At 43.6% G+C, this 21,885-nt stretch overlaps 1 protein-coding gene across 1 annotated transcript in view; it reads left to right on the top strand.

Moving 5' to 3' along the window:
* Positions 1-21,885, top strand: part of IVD (isovaleryl-CoA dehydrogenase) — a 162,206-nt gene that overhangs the window by 42,597 nt on the left and 97,724 nt on the right. Inside the window, exons 2-3 of the mRNA XM_069208585.1 lie at positions 786-875; positions 1,004-1,055. Coding sequence (XP_069064686.1) covers positions 786-875; positions 1,004-1,055 — 142 coding nt within the window. The remainder of the gene's footprint in view (positions 1-785; positions 876-1,003; positions 1,056-21,885) is intronic.

The following is a 21,885-nucleotide window of genomic DNA, read 5'->3' as shown; positions in this document are numbered from 1 at the left end:
ACCTGGCAACAAAAACAGGACTGTATTGAAGGCATAGGTTCCTTTAATACAAACTGCCTTTCATTTCCTTGAATCCCTTTAATCTGTTTACGCTGCATGAGTTAACACGTTTACTTTTTAGGTCGAGCATTGCAGCGCGCATGCGCTGCTTTTCTGACGTGTTGGTGTGTATCTGGGCTTTTAACAACGCCCACCTCACGCCCATCACTACCTCTCGTTCGTGGGCTTGCCCTTCAAAAATCCTTTGATTACATTGGTAAATGGTTTACGTTGGTCCCTCCTTGGGGAGGTTTTGTTACCGCCTTGGCCATCACCCCTGTTACATGGCTAATTGCAGTTTTGCCGACTACGAGCAAACTTCTTTTCCTTTTGTGCATCTCTTCGCGCTGATGCCCATGGCGGCCGTGACGCTGTGATTCGGCTCCCTTATGTGAGAGTGTTTAACTTTCAATTTTCAATTTATGTGGCAAGAAAAGTCAGGTTAGGAGTTTATAACGTTAATAGCTCTAACTCGAGCAGATGCGAGACCCATTGCATTGCAAATGCTTGTTTTTTTTTTTGTTTTTTTTTTTGGTTCCCTGTGCATTTTTTTAGCACTTGAAACTGGGCTGTTTGGAAGCAGCGGAAATGATCTTCATTCTTGGACACAAGTTGAAAGCGGATTGTTACTTTATTTCATGACAAACAAATTTGTGGGCTTGCTTACTTTTGGGGAGTTGGCAAAGATGTTCAGCTTTTGAAGAAAACCTGCTACTTATTGAATTTTTTATTTGTTGTTTTTTCAGCTCAGACAAACAATGTACCGGTTCTGTCAAGAGCACTTATACCCAAAAGCGCAAGAGATTGACCAAAAGAATGAGTTTAAGGAAATGAGGGTAAGTTTGTATTGTGTTGGAGCAAAGTGTGGGGCAGATACTAACTCGACCCCAGTAATGATGGCAGGGTTTTAGGTGACACCACTGGTTTCACTGACATTATTTCTGAAGATCTTTTTTGCTTCCAGGAATTGTGGAAGAAGCTTGGCGATTTGGGTGTGCTCGGAATAACTGCTCCCGGTAAGCCTTTCCCGTATCTAATTGTACTACCATTTACTAGCTGGGCTAAAACATCTCTACATTTTCACTTTACTTGACTTTTTACTAAAAAGACTTACCGTGACCATCGTGTACATCTGTTTACTCTTGATGCTCACATTACACAATGATGGCCCCTCTCATCTAGACAGCAGTTTTGCAGTTTCACTATAGTCCGCTTCAGCAGTCTGTCACAGACCGCATTATATTTCACGCTCCCCGTTTTATGGTATTTTAACATTTCCATCTGTAGATATCCATATTTATCTTCTAGTGATGTTGTTGGTTTTTATCCCTAATTAATTTGAGATTTGCGAATAAATGTAGTTGTAAATGGTATATTTCCACATCTATCTAATACATGCACTCATACTCTGATGCTTCTCACATATTTACACATTAAGCAGCCGAATATAACACCATACAGCCACAGGTAAATATTAGCACTATTCAAATATATGTTAACATATGTCAGTATTTAAGGAAATCATGCACGCGTGGGTTTGAATCCTATCCTCGTTGCCAAAGATCCTGTAGTGAGTACTCTGACCACAGGGTGAAGACAAGTACGGGTTTATTAGTGGAGGCTACACAGTTGTGGAGCAGCACAGCCAGCGGACCTCCAGAGCATCTTCAGTTCATACAATAACTGTCCAACACTTCCAATATCAACTTTCTACAAATGTTCCTACTCACAGTCCAGCACCAGAATGTATTACATTATCACCGTACTGCAGTCGCATCGCGTTTTAGAACTCTCCATGCTCTTCATCTGCTCAGCTGTTGGCCTGGAACTCGCGAAAGGCAGCATGGAGAGTCACTCACAATAAGCACCATTTTCAGTATTATTCTACTTTTAAAAATAAATGTGGACAAGAACACCTTGTTTTCTGTCTGTATTTCTCTAAAGATCAGTAAAAACGGAGAACTTAGGAGACTTGTTTGTATTCAAAACATTAATATGCTTCGAGACCTTTAGGTCTGCCCTATTGATCTAACTGGGCGGCTTTCTTGTCGGTTATTTCCTTGCTTGTGATTAGGTGGTTTTACTCCTTATACTAGCGATTGTCTGCCCCCTGGAGCATTGCTGCTTTACCATAATTAACAAATGAATGAGTTTTATCTTGCACTGGTTATGTCAATGGACTATATTTTTATGTGGATGTTTGTGTGGCACTCGACTTTCTCTCGTTCATGAGCGAGGGTGGAGCATCTGGGTTTGCACTGAGTGTATCGTTCCTCTTTCCGTTTCTTCTCACCCATTGCTTTGTGGCTCTCAGTTACTTTGGTCGCCCTTGCATGTTTATTAGACTTTTATGCTTTTGTTTAAAAGTTGAGGTTCCCTTCTAGTGGTTCTCCCATTGGCTTGTGTGACAGGAAGATGGCTATTTTCTGCCATTGTGACCTCGATGTCTGGTCTTGCGGTTGCCCATTTTTTCAGGTTTGTTGTTTTAAGTTTCCTTAGTGTGTCTCCCTACTTTTATTTAATTGGCCCACCCCTTGTCCTTGGTGCACTTTTCAAAACTGCTGCTGGTTTGGTTCAGTGTGTGTTATTTTTATTTTTTCTTGGCCCGCTATTTATGCCTGGTTTGTTTCACTTTCTGCCATCCTTTGGCTGCAAAAAGTGCGTTGGTTTAGCTTTGTTTGTGTGTAGGTGCAAGATGACATTATGGTGGTGTTTAAAAGTATGCTAGCAAAAGTCTGTCCTGCTCGCTGGCCTTTCACCTGAGGCATTGCGTCCTGCTTCCCTGTTCATTGTGTTTTTTGTTTTTTTTTCTCTCCTGATGTATTCCTTTTATGCTTTACTTTCATTTGGTGCCTCCCACACACTCCTTGTTGTCTGCCCCATCCCATTGCTTACCCAGTTTGCTCCGTCCCATTGCTTGCCCCCTTGCGTTGTTGCTTTCCACATCCGACCCTCCCGTCTCCGGCATAAAAAAAAAAAAGCATTGGCAAAGCCAACAAGCCTTGCCTGCGATAGCTATTGGTTTTGTCCCTCCAAGATGACTCCTGCCCCACCCTCCCGCTAGAAATAAAAAAAAAAAGTGCGATGGCACAGCTAACTCCGGCCACATTATAGCACTTTTTTGTCTAATTTTTCAGTCAGCCATGCTGTATTTTAGCTGCGCTGCTGTGCAACATTTCTAAAAGGAACGACAAAGCCAATACCTCTCAAAGACACAGTCTTTGCCAATAATTGTTACTGTTGATTTCCATGGTATTACACAAACATTGCCCACAGTAAGAACAAATACATGTGGTCTTCCTTGCAAAACGCCTATACAGCGTGTCTTAAGTTCAAAATTGCACCCTGCAAATGAGGTCCGCTTTCTTAGCTATCTCATTCGCTAATGAGAACCAATTGTATTTGGGTGCCCAGCAGTGTTCCCTTTAAGGTGCGCGCCCACGCACCCTAACTTTCCCGAGCACGCAATCTAGGTTGGAAAGCACACACACTTTATAAATCTCGCAAAATACCTTTTTCAGCTGCTTTTACAAATGCGAGAGGCACGAAAACAAAGGTCACTTGTGTGTTTGAAAACCACGGAGACAAGTGGATGCAGTCTAGTGTAGAGGAGCATTTCACCGTGGAAGAGGAGTGGGTGGGGGGGGGGGTGGGGGGGCTGCAGAGGATCACAATGTGTGCAGCCACTGGCTCCCGTGCATGTCACTTGCTGCATTAGTTTCGGTGATATGGGCAGGAACACACGGGCAGCAGTGGCGTCTCTGATTGATTTATTGTGGACTAATTAGCATTTGCTGCATCCAAGGGCATGACTCAAAGGCCTGGTAATAATGTTGTGCTAAAAGTGACAGCTGATGCTCCTGCAGGGAGGGCTTCTGCTGTTCTTGTGCCAGTCACTCCACTCGTGGATAAAGATCAGCCTGAACACTGCTTGTCATCTAATTCATGCAGAAAACATCACCTAAAATATGAGAAAGTCTCTTCAAAACGCAAAAAACACACCTACCTTTAACACGCAGAAGGTTTGGCACTAATACAGCACATTATATCACTGCACTGGGAGGCACTGATTAAAAGTAAGTTTTTAAACATGATCTTAGAACCATTCCTCCTCTGCCCCTCCCCCCGTCCCGTAACAATGTCCTTCGTGAACTGAGGCAAGTCAGTAGTCATGTGCAATGAGTTGTCTGCCTATTAACCACTGGAAAGTATCCTGCTTTGCAATGATTTATTCTTTCTTTCACTTGGCTGTTGCTGCTGCGGTACTGCTTTCTTCAGACAAAGCCCATATTATTATTTATGAACTCTATCTTCATTGTGTCAAGTTGCAGAAAAAGTAAGCTCGTATAACATTTAATTTTTACTCAGTGAAATTAATAATCTTTATTGTTTAGTTAATAAAAACCATAACAATCATCTCATAATACAACATGTTTAAAGATAAAACATCTCTAAAATTCTATAAAATTCCATAAATTCCTTGGCCATGAAACCATGCGAGGATCTAAAATCAGTTTCTTAATTCTAAGATGCAAAAAAGTGCGTGATTAAGTATGCATCCCGGATGGCAGGTTTACGTCTGGTGTGTGCAGTCAAGAATTTGATAAATTTGCATATTGATTGTGCATCATTAGGATCAAACATTGACATCACCGCTGACCGACAGGACCGAGTCCCATTTCTCATAAAAAGCGGTTTTAATAGTTGTCTGCGGGCTTATTTTAAGGCTGGACAAATACAAATCAGGTAAACCATATCTTCTTTTGGGCCTTTGCATAGCCTGCAGGAAGTCTCTCCTCTATTCTTCCACGATGGTTGATCCGCTCTAGCAGGAGATGCTCCCAAACGCAGAGTCAAGAAGCGATGCTTGACGTGAAGTGCGAAGGTGCGGCCAGGTATTGTGATGGGGCCATGGTGGTATAATTGTGCATTACCAGCCAGGCGTGTGAGCATTGCGCAAGTTTAGCTTTATCATCTAGAAAAGATTGGATACTTATTTCCTTTTTTATCGCTCAACACAAAAGGGAATACGACATGTTGGAATCCCATAGGTACTTTGTTTTCGTCTCTTGCAAGGAGTTGTTCAGGTATCTGTTGTATACTGAATTAGGATTGCCATTTACTGAACTCCATAGTGCCGCTACTAGCGGGCTGACAGTGTTTTTACTTATTTTGTACCAGATCTTTATTGTGTGGGCCTTCCTGTCGAGCTGCTGTTGTGTTCGACCAAATTCCAGCCTTATCTGTGCAGGGGAAGCAGAGCGAGGAAGATTGTAGACTTGCTTATAGATTTTTTTATTTGCTGCCTGTCTAGAAGGCTAGCATCTTTCCCGTATTGGGCTGCCCTTCCATATGTAATTGCTGGAAGGAATTTAGCCGAAATAACCAACATTAGTGGTTTATATGATGGGCCCTTTAATCTTTTAGCAAGAGTGCAGAAAGTGAACGCCAAGGCTTTGGACTTCTGTAGAATATACTGATTTTTGCGGCACAAAATTGATCTTATTGTCTACTCTAAGTACAAGATATTTGTAGATGCAGATCGTATCGAGAGTGAAACCGTTCAATTTTATTTTGTTTGCAGGATTCAAAGAGCAGCCTATTGACATTGTTTTTGTCTTTGAAGTGTTAACCTCTAGTTTGTTTGTCTTTGCAAATTTGCCCAAGGCAGTAACCAGTCGTTGCAACCCTATTTCTGTGTGGCTTAACAGAACAATGTAGTCAGCATACAATAGATGTGTTATAGCCAGACTTCCCATCCTTGGAGAATGTGAGTTGGTTGCATCTAGTTTTGCAGAGAGATCTGCCATGAAGAGGTTAAAGCGGTGCGGGGCCAACACGCAGCCTTGCTTTAATCCTATATTTGTTGGTATTCTCCTGGAAACTTTTGAGCCGTCTGCTACCTTGATTCGTACCCCAGTTTCGTCCTACAGCAATTCTATACACCTCAAAATGCGTTCTTGCAAACCCCAACTCCGTAGTTTGTTCCAGAGAATTGCTCTGTCCACACAATCAAAAGTACTTTTGAAATCCACAAACATATGTGTAAATTTTTCTTTAAGCACTTTGCACGATTGGCTATATCTCCTAGCGCAAGAATGTTAGTCACTGTGCCGTAGCCCTTCTGGAAACCAGTTTGATTCATAGGGACCAAGTTATTTAAATTAGACCAGGTGAGCAGGTCTGCTAGGATTAAAGAGGCAAAGTATTTGGCCTCACTGTCAATTAGAGCTATCAGCCTATAGCTAGCTGGGTTTGCCCTGCTGCCTCCTTAGTATATAGGATTAATGATGGATCCTTTCCAACTATCAGGAATGGTACTGTTACGTTCGACTTCAGCATATAATATTGACAGAGTGGCTGACCATTAATCGAGATCCGCCTTAAATATGGCTTGGGGGAGACCATTAGGGCCGGGAGCCCCGTCCCTACGGCTCCTTCTGATCACCTGGGCTACTTTATTGGCACTGAATCTCATATCACTCTGTGGAACGTCTGTAGGTTTTAGCGAATCCTTCAGTTGCTGATTTTATACAGGAGGGGTTGGCTTAAAAAAGATGTCTAACAGGTAATCCACCCATTTATCTTCCGAAATTGAAGTACAGTTTATTACTCTTGCTTTTCGGTCTATTTCATTCACTGACATCCAGAATTCTCTAGTATTAGCCTTTCTTAAGTTGAAAAGTAATTTGATCCAGAAATCATCCTCCTTTTGGGTTCGTATTTGCCATAGCTGTTTCTTATAATTTTTCCGAAGGGTTTTTATTTGGGCACATAAAGATTCTGTTGGAGGTTTATCTTTTGGGGATCTGAGTTTACGTCTCAGATCCTTACTTAATTCTAAGATATTTGGTGGCATAGTTAGTGGCCTCCGGTTATGATTTGGCGCTTGACGCCTGGCCGAGCCAAGTGATGGTACTAACTGTAGAAAGCTGGCCCACTCTTCCAAAGCTGAGAGATCTTGGCATGCTGTTGATTGAAGCAGGGTTTTTATATTTTTGCACAGCTGTGGTAAAGAGGACTCCGTCCAAAACAAGCGGTTTAGATTGACAGAGGTTACTGTACCTAATTCATTTATGGCTGGAAGAAAACACAGAGCATTCCAAGCCAATTCTATGTGCTGAAGCGAATGGTCACTGTGAAGAGTAGGTATGATTTTGAATTTTTTAACATGTGCCAGCAGGGGAAGAGAGACGGCAGTATAGTCAATTGTAGTTGCAGATTTTGCACTATGATGAGTAAAGCTGGGTGGGACATCACCTTTCACCCTGCCGTTTAGCACCCTCATACTCAGATGTTCTAAGGCCTCGACCAATTGCTTGCCCCTTATATCCAGTTTCATCTGTATTGATGGTAACTGTGGTAGCACTGACCAAATTGCGTTTTCTGCTGCCAATTGCTCGGCCGGTTCTGGAGTATATATCAGGTTGCTATTAAAGTCGCCTGTTACTAAAATATCCCATGCTGGATTAGCGCACCGAATCTCTTCTACCTTTTGTAGTAACTTCTCAAAGAGAAGTACTTTGCGATGTTTCCGCGGATGGGCGTAGACATTAAAGATAATTAGGGGAGCGTGACGATTGAAAATAAAATTTATTTTTATTGCCTGTAAGTCCGTTGATGAGAAGGCCAGCTGTTCTGTTGTGACCTGAAGTGCCGTAGAGGTGTATGTGGCTAGACCACCGATTGCCCTGCCTGATTTGTTTGAATTTTCAGCTCCAATGTGGTGTAGAGAATAGCCTCCTAGTTCTATCGGGTCTACCAGCCATGTTTATTGCAGCACTATTATAGAGTAGTTGCAACTGGACATTACTGTAAATCCTTCTGTAATAATTGCTTTTGCTCCCGCAATGTTCCAGGACATAATAGTAACGGTCGGCCTTTGATCTGTATCTGGTGCATTACGTATGGTGGGTCAATTACTTCTCCTTGAATTTAGGGTACATGCCATCCATCTCCATTTGTCTTGTACTCCATTCCCTACAACTAGGGGGTCAATAGAGGTATTTGAATCTTTTTCCCCCCATTTGGATTGACGCTGTTACGCTTCCCCGATGTCCGGGCCCCATCCGCACTTGCGTGCCTGTGATTCAGTTTTTTTAATTGATTCACTTTTCAGATTTAACAATAGGGGAAAAGGATAACGTGGGTTGGTTGGTTGTGATAGCCGTATACCCCAGTTTTCAAACTGTTGCTTAACTGCCATAATTAAAGCAGCGATTTCGCTTTTTCTCCACATAGTCAGAGTTTGTTCCCGGTCATTCTGAGTGCTGTTGGAGAGGAATTTCAGTGATATTAAATCTGGGGACATAATTTTCTTCGTTGAAGGAAGCTCTGCCAAAAGCCTCAGAATGTTGCCCCTGTTCAGACTATCTTGTTGGCCGTGTGAGTCATAATCTGGGGTTAGAATGACCTGCCTTGATTCCCTATCATTTTCAATAACATGACTAGATTGGGAATGCTCTATAATTCTGTGTGGCATAGGCCTGTTCCGTTGACCATCTTCCGACTTGTTTCTACTTGGGGCCCTTTTGAGCATGCATAATTGTTTGCTCAAAAAGGCTTTGTTTTCAAGGTCTGTTGCGGCTATTTGAGTATTTTGAATCGTTACTTTTGTCTTTATTCGTCCATCATGATGAGTAGTTGCGACCTCCCTAGAAGGATATTTGAGATTTAGGGTCGGTGACAGGTGTGTTTCTCTGGTGCGAGGATTGAGTCTGGACTGCAAGTCGTCTGCTAAAGGAGTGAATTTATTGTTCTTTGTGCCTGCGGGGATTACTATAACCTGCGCCGCATTGACCTGGGCGGACGATCTTTGCCTGGAAGATGTTTTGAGACTCGACAAGATGCCCTGGGTCTTGTCCGGAAGGGTTATTGTAGATAGTGAGGAAGTGGCTTGTGCGACAGCTGCATAGGAGGGTGGTTTTGGTGGAATCTTCACTGGTAATTGGGCATCTAAAGGAATCTCAGATTTATCCTTGTAGATGCAATTTCCTGCCCTTAGGTCTCCCTGACAAGGAGCTGCCAACCTCGTGGCCAATGCGTGCCCGTTCAATTGGTCTTGGGATGTTGGGTGTGGCATGTTATATTTGAGCGACATTGGCGAGTCAGTAGGTAGATGTTCTCCAGTGAATTGTTGTTCTGGACTGGTGACTACCCCCTCCCTTATGTCTTTGAAGCTATTTGAGATTTGCATGCTGCTTGCGGTTCCTAAAGCGCGATTTTGCGGTTGCCCAAGTGTTGAAAATATGGGATATAGATTGTCATTAATAGCTTTGGCACGTGTTTGTTTCCTTGCCTTTCTTGCTCGCTTTTTTTGTCTCTTTGTTAGGGGTTTCAGTGCTGGAGCTGGCTGTTCAATTATACTCTCCAAATTGGTAGATGCTGTTTGTTCCGACTGTGAAGATCTATCTGATCCGTCTGTGACCACTGGGTTAATGCACTGAATGTTTGCATCTTTTTTTGCTGGGCTGCTTACCCCAAAGACTGGTGTCTTTTGAGATGTATCTTGGTTCCTTGAGATGGCCTCATTGGTTTACCTTGCTTTAACTTCCTGCAGAATCTCTACTAAGACTTGTGGTAACGTACACAGTTTATCTAGTATTGGGCCACAATTACAAGGAAAGTGCTGGTGGTTGCAATTTTGTTCAGTTGGACGAATGGCCAGCGAGTCCAGTTTGTGATTGATGCCAGCTATGCATGTGGCCATTACCTTCATTAGATCCATTTGCAAGTCTAATTTATCTGATTGCATGTTAAGAACCGCTGTTGAAGTATGTAGAGCATTCAGCAATGAGGTGTGTAGTCGCGTTAGATCTCCCATTTCACAAGTAGGGTGGCCTGCGTGAGCGGGATTTTTGAATAGAATTTCCCTGTTAATGGACTCTGAGGGGATATTATTGGAAGGTGAAGCAGTCGAGTTGTTTTTTACCATTAATTCCTCAAGTGATTGTATGTTGGACATCTCGCTAGAAATTTCAGTAATAGAGTTAAAAGTTCTTTCTTGTTGGTGCGTAGTAATACTGTTATTAATGCTTCCTACCACCAGAGGATAGTTCGACTGCTGGTCCTTAGGATTCACTAGATCAAAAGTTTTTAAGTCCAGCGCTTCTCCCAGGTCTTTGTTATTTGTTATAGAGAGCGACTGTAACCAGGAATCTTCCAACCCTGTAATTACTTCGGAACCAATGTCCGGTCTCTCATTGTTCCCCTGGGAGTTGAAATTTGACCGCAGGATTGGGGTCGATTGTTGGTGGGTTTTCACATACCCAGTGTTATTATGTACCTCTGTCGCATTACCCGTAGAGATTGGAAGCTCGGAGTTACTTGGGTTGCCCATTAAAACCTGTAGATGAGAGAAGTTTCCCGCTCCTGGGCATGTACCTGAGCCATAGTCCCGATTCTACCTGCTTGCAAATTTTTGTGCTCTATTGGACTACTTAAGTAACTGAAGTTGATTTTTAACCCTTGGAGCAGAGGATAACTAAGCTCTTCAGGAGCTTGGTCCTTTTATGTTTCCTGATAGGGGAGGGCTACCCCTAATTGTTGTGTCGGGTTTGTTAACAGCTCGGGCCCCAGCTGCCCCGTGATCAGAGGTTGTGGAAACGGTGGGGTTGGAAGGTCCACGTCGGTGTCGGGATTTGAGAAGAAAGCCGCCGCTGGATCTTTCAAAAAGTCTGCCTTGTTAGTGAGTCCTGTTTGTTTGAAGTAGAGCTGAAAAGGAGTGAGGGGCGTTACCAGCTGATCCTGTCTGCTACTTTGCGGACTTGGCGCTGAGTGCTCCGCTGAGCACTTTCCCTTCCCTTGCGCCCTCCTTTGGGGTTTTAAAGGTTTGACTTTGCCCTCTGCTAGAGTCCTGAGTCGCCCCGATCTCATGGTGGCTATCTCTTGGCCCGGATTGGTGTAAGAGAAGCGCAATTTGCTTTTTCCTGATGTTTAGGATTGCAGGATTACAGTGGCTTACAGCGGCAGGTGAGCGGGGCACCCGGGGGATTCACTAGCCGCACCCAACCTAGCGGGCCGCCTCTGTGTAACCTCAGTGCACTCTCTCTGCAGCAGTTTACAAAAACTGTTGCGCTCACTGCGACCTGTAGAGAATGGTGGGCCCTGGTAGGCCCTGAGTCCTACACCTTCTGCTTAGGTAATAGTAGGTGAAGTTGTACACGCGACAACGTACAGCAGTGGGCTGAGTGTCCAAGGGCTGAATGTTCGTAAGTTTCGTAAGTGAGGAGGTAGGTGAGGAGGTAGGTGCAGTTGGGAGGTACGGTTGGGAGGTACGGTGGGTAAGCGGGGCACACAGGGCCCACAAGCTGCACCCAGACCTGGTTGGGCCGCTTCCGTGTGGCCCTGGTGCACTCACTCTGCTGCTGTGACTGACACCGCTGCGCTCACCCTGCCTCTCTCAGTAGCCTACATGGCAACAGCAATGGCCGCAGCGGATGCTCTCGTCCACGTCTACAGCGGCGCCCTTGTTAGCGCGTCAGCTCCGTCTCGCTCGCTCCGTCTCACTCAGTGCGTCACTCTGTCTCGATCGTATTAAAGTATGTTTCCAACACATCAGTATACGGTGCCCAGCAGTCTGCTACGTCCACGTTCCGTAAGATCAGTCTCAGGGTTTTCCTAGGTCTTTTTGCAATCCTTGAACACTGGGCTCCTTTGTTAACTCGAAGCTCCTGCTTCGCCCTCTGTGAAGAACTGTTTCACTTCCTGGTGACCGGTGTCTGAGACAGCACAGGCAGCGGAACCTCACAATGAACGTAGGAGACTCCGTTGTAATACCGAACGTCTTTCCCCTCTCAGAACACCTCCCCCATCTCTGTTCGCAAAGGTGCCTGAAAGCACATTCCCAGTCTTCCACGGCAGAAACAACTACACCGGTGTGATTAGTAGCGATTCAAGTCCACAAACTGCACAGGTAAACAATGTTAATAAGCGCCAGACACCACTTGTTGAATGCTGAGTAGCTTGCATAGTGCTTACACTGCTTCTAAGCACGGCGGGTGAGATTCACTATAATCTACAAAGCGCTAAGCACCGATAAGGCAACTAGGCGCTAATGTAGCAGCTAAGCATCTGGCTGTGCGACGCCGGGCCCCACTGCCGGGCAGGAGCTGCCTCCGCTCTGGGCCTGGGCCGCCGCCGCTCTCCTGCGCATTGCTCCCGTTGGCAAGTAACAGTCTCCACGGCTACAGTCACTATGGCGCGCAGCAGATGAGTAGGAAATATGGCACGTTTGCAGTCAGCTCTCAAAAGTATGTCGAGTTACACACAGAAAGCCGAAACCTGTAAAAGTCGCCTACTCGTCACGAGTACAGGGCCAAAGAATCCGATTACTGCCTCCCCACAAAGTTTGCAGATCGCATAATGTCATTTTTACTTGTGGATGTCAATGTTCACATTTCACATGAAGTTCATTCACTGATTATTTCTTCAAAGATTACATTTTGAAGAGGTAGTGTTTATGTACCCAGGTTTTCAAGAACTGTTTTTATGATAATATGAGTAATTACAAAAAGTGTAATAAACATCGAAGGGCTTAAGATCTCTGTTTAATTTGGAAAATAGTTACCCCTCTATCCCAGTCAAGCAACCTTATGTTTGTCAGGCTTCCAACCTTTGCTTGCTTGCTGAATCTCTACTAATTTTCACGCCCCACCACTTTGAAATTTCACCAGCCGACACTTGTATGTTGCTAACAAAATGTTGAGCATTAAAGACTCGTAAAATGCTGAAAAGAACCCTATCATTCTGCTTGTGGCAGAGATCTCGTAACAACGGAGGAAGTAGCTGAAAAATGAAACTGCCAAAAAAGCACAGGCCCCTGCTGCCATCAGAGTATGAGGAAGACATTTTAAAGCAAGTTTGATATTTGGGTAGTTCAGAATGAAGCCATAAACCGTATAAGGATAGAAGGTAAAGGGTATTTAGGATCAAACAATTTACATTGACGCAGGGTGTGAGCTTCATCTGTGAAAGTAGAGGTGTCTGTGATAAAAGACCTGCTAAATATTGGTGAAATGAAAGTCGTCACTTTCTCTGTGTGTAGAGTGCCCAGATGCAAGCTAGAAATTCAGACGCTTAGGAGGGAGTATAAGAAAGCCCTGAACTAGCGGAAAAGAGGCCTGAGGGTCAAAGCTTGGGTGCCCCTATATGAATCCAGCATTACTAATGAGGACATCGCATTTTGGCACTCGATTAACACCCCCTTTTTGAGATCCGCTGAAGGCCCTTTGCTGGAGATCGCATTAATGAAGATAAATGGCTGCTTATTTCTCTGACATTTCTAAGAAACTTATGGAGGAACGAAGAAATCCTGATCTCCCCTCATCCTATTCGGCTATATCGTTCCTATTAACCTTACATTCACCGTGGAGGAGTTTATCAATGCATTAAAAGCAAGTAAAGGAGGGAATGGAAACACCAGGTCTGGATGGTGTACCCGTGGACCTTTACAAAGCCAATATTCCATTGTGGGCCCGCTACTGACACTGGTTTTACGTACCTGCTGTAGGGTAGGGTTTCTGCCAACCTGGTCAGAGTCATCTATAGTACCAATATATAAGAAGGGTGACGGACTTAACCTTGTCTGCTACGGTCCGTTTTCACTAATGGACTCAGGTCAAAAAAGCAGGGCGTGGGGTTATAAACAGGCTTAAGGAATGGGTAGCTGTTGTGCTGGTCTAGGGACGATTGAGCGGGGACTCAACCTGTCGTTTTTCAATTTGGAAGCAAACCCAGGTCAAACAAGGTAGCTTGTTTTTATCCTTTGGTGAGTTAACATCGGCCGTTGACTGAGTGGTGCAGGACCAATCGTGGGCAGTTATGATTGATATTAGAGTGGATCCACCAGTAGTTGAGTTTCTTAGGCTACTGTGTTCCTGGAGCAGGCCAGGGTGTGGTATGGGGTTAAGGGAGAGTGGACTTGTTCGTTCAGCATAGAGAAAGGAGTCGGGCAGGGCTGCATGTTACCGCCTTTCCTATTTACCTAATTTATCAATAGCCTGGCAAGTTTCTTGACAGAGCACTCCAGTGATCTTTCCGAAGTTGGTCATCACCCGATTCCTGCTCTTCTCTATGCTGAAAATGCCATGCTCCTGGCCTGTACCCCTGTTGGACTGTAAGACCTTTTAACGAGTTTTGTTACCTACACGCAGCATTTAGGACTCTCCGTCAACAACAAAAACATTTTGTTATGAAGTGCAGGAAAAGGTCTGTGAAATACCGGAATATGATGATTGAAGATAAGTAGGATTGGCTTTACTAAAACCTTTTCTGACCTCTGGCCAGGAGAGCTCTTGGAAACAGGCCATCTACACTAGGAAGCTCCAATTTATAAAAACCACTACGACCCTCTGTAATTTCTCAGACACTTGCTAGTATACCTATCAAGGAGTTACTAACACTCTGAATGTCATCCCCTGCAATTGGTTGAGAATGTTTTTTTAAGATACTTACTCTCACTACCTAATAACTTCTCTACTTATGTTTGTCATGCCACGCTAAGTCTTTCTTTTTTTAACAGACATAGCTAAGCTCCAACCTGTTTTGCTGTGGCACAAAATCTGGTCCACAGAGCAAACCACCCTTAACCACAAGATTATCAGGGACTGCCTAATATCCCGTTCGCCCCTCCACAATACCATGGCTGAAGTATGTAAAAAAAAAATTATGGCTGCGCAGCCCACGCTGTTACCCCGCCCCCCAGCATCCACCCCCCTGCCGCCACCACCATCGACATCGAAGTTGCGCCTGTGTATCCCACACAGCTCACACATGATTCCCCCCCGCCTGCCCTTCCCCACTTTCTTTCCCTCCCGCACACATCTTCCCCTCCCTTCCACACCCCCTCTGGTTGCTCTTGGTTACACTACCAAAGAACAGCACTCAAATGCTGAACAGGAATATATGCTGAATTGTATTCCCTCTCCCCCCATCAAGTATTTTCCTTTGAATGCTGGGATTCTACGTAGCTTGAGACAAAGAACCAAACCCTGCAGGTGGTAGAGGTGTCCATTGCTATGTGTTTGAAGTCGTACATCAGTGGCCAGTCTCATGTTGCGTGGGAATGTCGACTTTGTACCACTCCCTTCCTCTCTTACTGCCCTGAAACTGATTTTAGCACCATATGGGTGAAAGTCTAAATGTAGCACCGGCGCTATGTCAGCGCTGAACTTATTCATGGAGTAGAGCTGTCTGAATGTTATTTAAAGGGCAACGAGTCCGAAAACACCAGAGCAATGTCAGTGAAAAAGGGAATTGTTATTGCATATGAGTATGGTGAGAAGATGGGTTCTGCCCATTTAACCCCCCCCCGGATTTTTCCCTTTTTGATCACCTTTTACCATGCGGGGCCTCATAACCTTCGACTCACCCACTGTAGCCTTCATTACCGAAACCTGGCTTAGCCCCTCCTCGAACCATGACATAGCCACCGCAACACCCAGCGGCTACAAGATGACACACAGAGACTGCACAAACGTGGCAGTGGCATCTCCATAATCTTTAAAGAAACCATGATGCATTGCCACAGACAATAACCCCACTGCTCTCATGGAACACTTCAGCTTCCAATTACAAACTGATGCCAAGATAGTGGTAAGAGGCACCCTCCTATAGGGACCCCCTGGACCTGAACTGGCCTTCTGCTACGCCATCCCCAACCTCATTGCTCAGCTAGCCATTGACTCTAACCACTACATCCTACTCGGCAACCTCAATTTCCACATCAACCCCAAAATCGCCAACTCTACCATTCTGGATAACATGAACACCATTGGCCTTACCCAACTGGTCACTGAGCCCACTTACAAAGCTGGACACCCACTTGTCCCCCATCGTCACCTCTAGCAACAGAGTTAAATTCAGCAACGTAACAGAGCTGACACACAGCATGCTATCACCAGGCACCACAGCTCCTTCCACTGCAGCTGGGGCAAGGTAACAGAAACACAGTGGACTCAAGCCCTTGGCACCTCCCAATCAAAAGCCTTATCAGACTTGGAAAGGCCGTCCAGAACTTCTGCAGCTGGATCATCGAATGCACCAACGGTCGCTCAGATGAAACTAGCAAGAACGAACAAAACCTCAAGACAAGCGAGCTGGTACATCCCAGAGCTCAAAACCACTAAGCCCAGCTGCAACCGACTCAAGAAACCGCCCTCTGCAACTACCACTGGGAAATCAAAGAAGCCAAGAGAGACACCATCACAGCCCCCATCGACACAGCAGCCAACCACATGAACAGGTGTGCAAGGGACCCCAACTCCAGGGCCCCGATAACAAGGTCGACTGGGAGAGCACGGACATGCTCTCCAGGCAATGAAGGAAGGAGGTGGGTCCTGGGATCTCAATTCTGGGCCTTGATCTCTAACAAAGGCAAGGGGGACTGCTACCATACATCCCCCCCTCCCCCCACAGTGTGGTAGGCGGCCACCACACAAAGACATCCCCTGCCTGCAGGAGGGGGCAGGGAAGGGGCATGCACCATCTCCAATGGCCGCACAGAGGAGTGCATGCTATGCAGGAGCTGTCTCATGGGCAGCCAGGTGTGAGCTTTCTGGCCTGCCCACGGTAGAGGAGCCTGTGGGGGTGCCCAAGTCGGGCAGGAAATCCCCCTTAGAGCAAGAAAGAAAAGGGTTTGCAGCAGAAAGGAAAAACAAAAGGAAGGAAAGGCTGTGGCTCTCCCACACTCAGTGGGAGAGTCGCTAATAAAATATCCACTGCTCCGGAGTAGCGCTCCTTAATGCCCTATGGGGCCTGGCCCTGATTTTGCCCAAAGACCATCGGTTTTCACTTTGTGGTGGTCGCAAGATGACTAGTTCACCACCAAAAGACATAACAAGTGTGGTGGTGCTGCAGGAGCAGCGCAACCTCCACAAAAAAGGACATTAGGAGTCCCCACCCTAAGTTGGGTGGGACTCCAAAGAATAACTTCTAAGGTATTTGTAATCTCTCACCAGGCTGAAGCACGTGCTCTTCAGCTTGGAGTGCAGTGCAGTCTAGGGGAAAATTCTATGGATGGAGTCTCTGTGGCCTGAAAGTGGGTAACATGAGTTTTCATGCTGTGCAACGCCCTCTAGGGGCAAAAGTCTGATTACAATTGTTGTGATCATACATTTGATGCCCTCTATGGCTATGTTTTTAACTGCGTTTTTCATGCTAATGGTTACTATGAGTACACAAATCATTCAGACATGTATATACATTTTTCTTGCTAACGAGTTATTGAAATAATTATGCTGACAGCCACTCGTGATAAAGTATAAATGCTTCATTGCAGGTGTTAAGTGCGTTCAATACAAATTACATGCAGTTATTGCATTAAGGTACAAGTGAATGGTTTGACAAGTGATTCGTTGAACTAGACCCCTTTGGGAGGGGCAAAAGTGATTACGCAATACCATCAAGTATTTCCATCAGCCTATGTGTATTCGTAAATTGCTGCATGAGTAGTGTGTGTTTCACTCCGTGGGCCTCCTTAATCCTTTATATATTATATGGTTGTGTCTTATAAAATGGTAAATGCACATTCTAGATATGGCACACTGACTTAAGCATTCATTGTATACTTTCTGAGTTTGTTGATCTAGAATTTGTGGCCTTTGAGGATTGGAATTCTAGAAAGGATACTGTTGATTATAACGAGCAATCCGCACACTTTTTGGTCCAGGGAAAGTTTGATGTCCTTGGGTCAGTGTTTGAAAATTAAGAGCTTAGGTCCTTCTGATCAGTTCTGTGATGACCCAATGTCTTGGTTTGATAAGCAGTTTGCCCTCTTTTGAACCTTGGTGAGAAGAAAATGTTATAATCAATTTACACCCGCCCCTAAGGGTTTCTTGGGCTGTGAAAAGGGCAAATCTAGAAAAAAATCCCTTATTCAGGAAAAGCTTAAGCTCTTTTCACCCTTAAGACAACGAGAAGTTAAACACCTTAAATGGAAGAGAACAAGACTGAAGGACGAGGACTAGAAATGGATTGATTTGAGGGACGCATCTACATTTTCTATTTCTTGAAAATATTGGGATCTAGTAGCTAAGTACTTTGATCGAGAGCTGTAGCACAGGCTGTTCAGATTTTTGGATGATGCCTGGACACAGTACATTTCCCATTTATATGCCAGCAATTCTAGCAACTGTGTTCAGCATGCTCAAATCGTCAAAGGAGATGGTGTGGGATTATTTGGTCCGCCTTCTTTTAAAGAGATCAAGGGATTCATTAAAGGGCTCGATCGTCTGGAATGATTTCTGATTGCTCTCATAAAACTTGAGATGTGTTTATGGGCCTCATTTCTATGTCGTTTACTCCAGCATTATTTGTCCAGTGATATTCCTTCCTCTTTTAAGGGGAGCACATTATAGGACCAGTCCCAAGGACCTCCCTCCCAGCTATTGACAAATTGCCCTTCTTGATGCAACAGGCAAATTATTTGCCAAAAGCCTACTATCCATGTTCAAAATTGGTCTTTTGGTAATAATCTTATTCCAGCTGAAAAGGCAGGCTTCCGCAGGTACCCTCAATAATATCACTAACCTTTAAACGCTATTAGGAAAAAGTACCCTAAGAGTAGGAGTGTGCTTTTGTACTCTGCTTTTATTGATTTCTCTACAGAGTTCGATAGGGTAGATTGATCGAAACTGTGGAGAAGACTCTTGGAGTTATGGATTCCCACTCATCTTTTGAGGTTAATCATTATCTTGCATTCTTCCTCTTGGACTCTGGGTGTTATGGGGAGAATCAAGGTTTGTCAAGGACAGTGAGGACACTTGCACCTCTCATTTTTTCTCTTTACACTTATGATTTGTCTAGCAGGGTTGCTGCAGTAGAGGGTGACCCTCCTAAACTTGGTCCTATGTCTTTGATTTGGCATCTTTATGCAGATGATATTGTTCTGATGGATCTAACTCCAATAGGCTTTCAGAGATGCCTTCACGCTTTGAACAAATATACAGAGGAGCACTTCCTAAAGATAAACATTGTGAAGGGCAAAGTTATGATTTTCAGAAAAAAGAGGGCTATACTGAGGAATATATTTAATTGGACTCTGGAGAATTCAAAAATGGAAACGGCAGAGGCTTATCCTCATCTTGGCAGAATTTTTTTCCAGTCACTGTTTTGGTGTTGATCACATAAATCATTCTAGAAGTAAGGTACTTTCTCCGGTCTCGGCTATCAGTCGATTTTATGTAAAAGTTGTGGCCAGAAGAACTTTGCTCTTGTCTCATCTGTTTATAAAAGAAAAATACACCCCTACTTTGATTTTTTTTTTTTTTTTTTTTTTTTTAGAAAACTGAGGAGCGTATTTGGCGACAGATCTGTAATTTAAATTTGCTGGCCTCTTCTCCTGCATTGTGTTTGGAATTCGGCTTACCTTTCACATTTGTGCTCACATTTGCTGCAGCCCTGAGGTGGAGGAATAGTATATTAGGTGATGACTCGGGCTCTATACAAGCTGTATTGAAAAGAAACATTTTTCAAATAAAATTCGTTTATTCTACTTATTTTAAAGCATTGAATATGTTTAAAATTGTGCACACTCCAAATTCCTTGTTAAAAAGTTTGACCTAAACATCACTCTGTTCAGTAAGAATCAGGACATCTCACTTCTTAGACAGTCTGCGTAGAATGGAGTCTTAATCTGAAGTAGTTTGTATAAAGGACCACAACCCTACCTGGTATGGAACATTCCACATGGTGTCCGTTGACTCATATTGTTAATTAGGCTAAATCTATTAACATTGCATGATATTTAAGGCACCTGGGAAGGTATTCCAAAGGATGAGAGGTATTGCTCAAACTGCCTCACTTATATCCAAAACCCGAATCACGTAATTTTTGTATGCCCATATGTGTACTCTGAATGTCGCCCCTTCCTGAGACCTATCTTCTTGAAATACAATATAACATCAGTTGTTGAAGTTAGACATTGCTTGTTTGCACCTCTCTCAGAAATGTCTTTCACAAAAATTCTTAAATTCGTCAAATGTTTTTTAAATGGGATTTCACATTTTTTTAATTGGGTATTGTGCAATTATATTCTGTACCTGATTGTCTTGGTGGAGAATTGCAATTTGCGATCTGTGTACTATTTTGGTTACATTGCTTTTTCAGCACTTTTTCTTGCACTTTCACACTTTGTTCTCTTTATGTAAAAATGGAGCAAAGTGACTTGGAATTACTCCAGTACTTTAATCTGTGATGATTTAATGACTTTATTTTGCATATTTGTACTACTATGGCTGTTGCACTTTATATCTGGGTACATAATTGCACATTGGTAAAATGCCTTGGTTTCCGCCCATTAGCCCAGTGGGAAAGTTGTAATGGGATCGGCAGGGAGGTAGCCAGTAAGGTGGCAACCTCCCCCAACGGAAGTTCGACGGACGTGTCTTCCCATTAGCCGATCTCTTAATTGGGCCCCTTAATGTTGTTTTTACATTTGAGGGCATTTTTAAATTATTTTTTTTTCCACCTGATTTTGTGTATACATTGAAATTATTTATGTGTCATATGGATTGATTTGATGTGGATCTCGGTTGAGTTCTGAAGCATAAATAAAATAATTGAATTAAATGTGTGTGTAATAAATGTACTTTTCCTTTTTCAAACGGAATAGCACAGACTGGACAGTCATTTGAGTGTTTTTATTGGTTGCCATAGAATGGCAATTACCATCACACACCACTTCCTTTGAGTAGGACTTCAACTTCTCTGCTGTGCAACCCTGAAAGAGTCAAGCGCTACAGTGTGGTGTTTGGTTCCCAGTGGAGGACATATGTGCATATATTATTGTGCAGGCCACACAACTAATGGCCTGTTTTCTTGCAAATATTTCACATTCAAACATTTTACAAAAAAAAAAGCAAGGATGCCATTGAAAGTACTGAAGAATTAGGGGTCTTTGGCATTAAGGTATATAAACTGAATGCTAAAGAAAAGGGCATGATACCTCCTGCGAAAAGATTAAATCACATTTCTGCAAGTTTAAAAATAACAAAATTTAAACAAAACCAACATCAAAGGATGTGTGTTCTTAGTCCGCTGAAGCATTTTGTTAAAGTAAACAAGTTATGTAATACCGCTGCAAGCATTTCAAAGCAAATTGAAGTCATTACCCAAATGCTAACACGTCAGCCTCTGCAAATACTTGCCCACGCTTGCCTAAAATGTTTTGTGTTGAAACACCAGTGACATACATCAGCCTTTCCTTTAACACCGCCTGTATTCCCAGAAAGATTGTCACTTGGTTCATGTTCTAAAATTCCCTGACTGAAGTTAAAGAAAGAAAGTAACCAACAGTCTTCACGTTAAAAGAATGAGCATCAATTTGTCAGAAGTCTAAACCTGACGTTTGATCTCTGTCATTGGAAGCACAGCAAATTCAACAAGGTTAAAACAAGATTTAAAGGCCTCTTTATTGCTCATTCTCCTCAAGAACCAGTGCTTAAATTGAGCCAGTTGTTGCCACTTGCACTTATTTTTAGGGAACAGCACTTATTTTTCTTGAGTGGTCATTTCCTTAAATCAAGAGAGAGAAAAACACCCAAAGGGGAAAAGAAGGCGGAAGAGAGACTGCAAAACCGACACAAAGGGAGAAAGCAGGGAACCTACAGGTGTGCCATAAAGAGTGATGGCAGTCCCTGGTAGACTATGCAGCCTTGGTATTTGACGCACTGATATTTAATGATGCCAGACGCTGGCTTCTGAACCTAGATTTGGGCACCTCAACACATTCTTTTATATTTTAAAAATATAGTTGACAGTAATTTCATCCACGAATAGACAAAAATACACATTTAAAAAAATATATAGTTTAAAGTGGTAAATGTTAAATATATTAATATAATCTAA

Source organism: Pleurodeles waltl, chromosome 9 (genome assembly GCF_031143425.1).
Source record: "Pleurodeles waltl isolate 20211129_DDA chromosome 9, aPleWal1.hap1.20221129, whole genome shotgun sequence".
NCBI classification, from domain to species: Eukaryota; Metazoa; Chordata; class Amphibia; order Caudata; family Salamandridae; genus Pleurodeles; species Pleurodeles waltl.
Note: the sequence above shows the minus strand (reverse complement) of the source record. Positions and strands in the feature narration are given on the sequence as shown.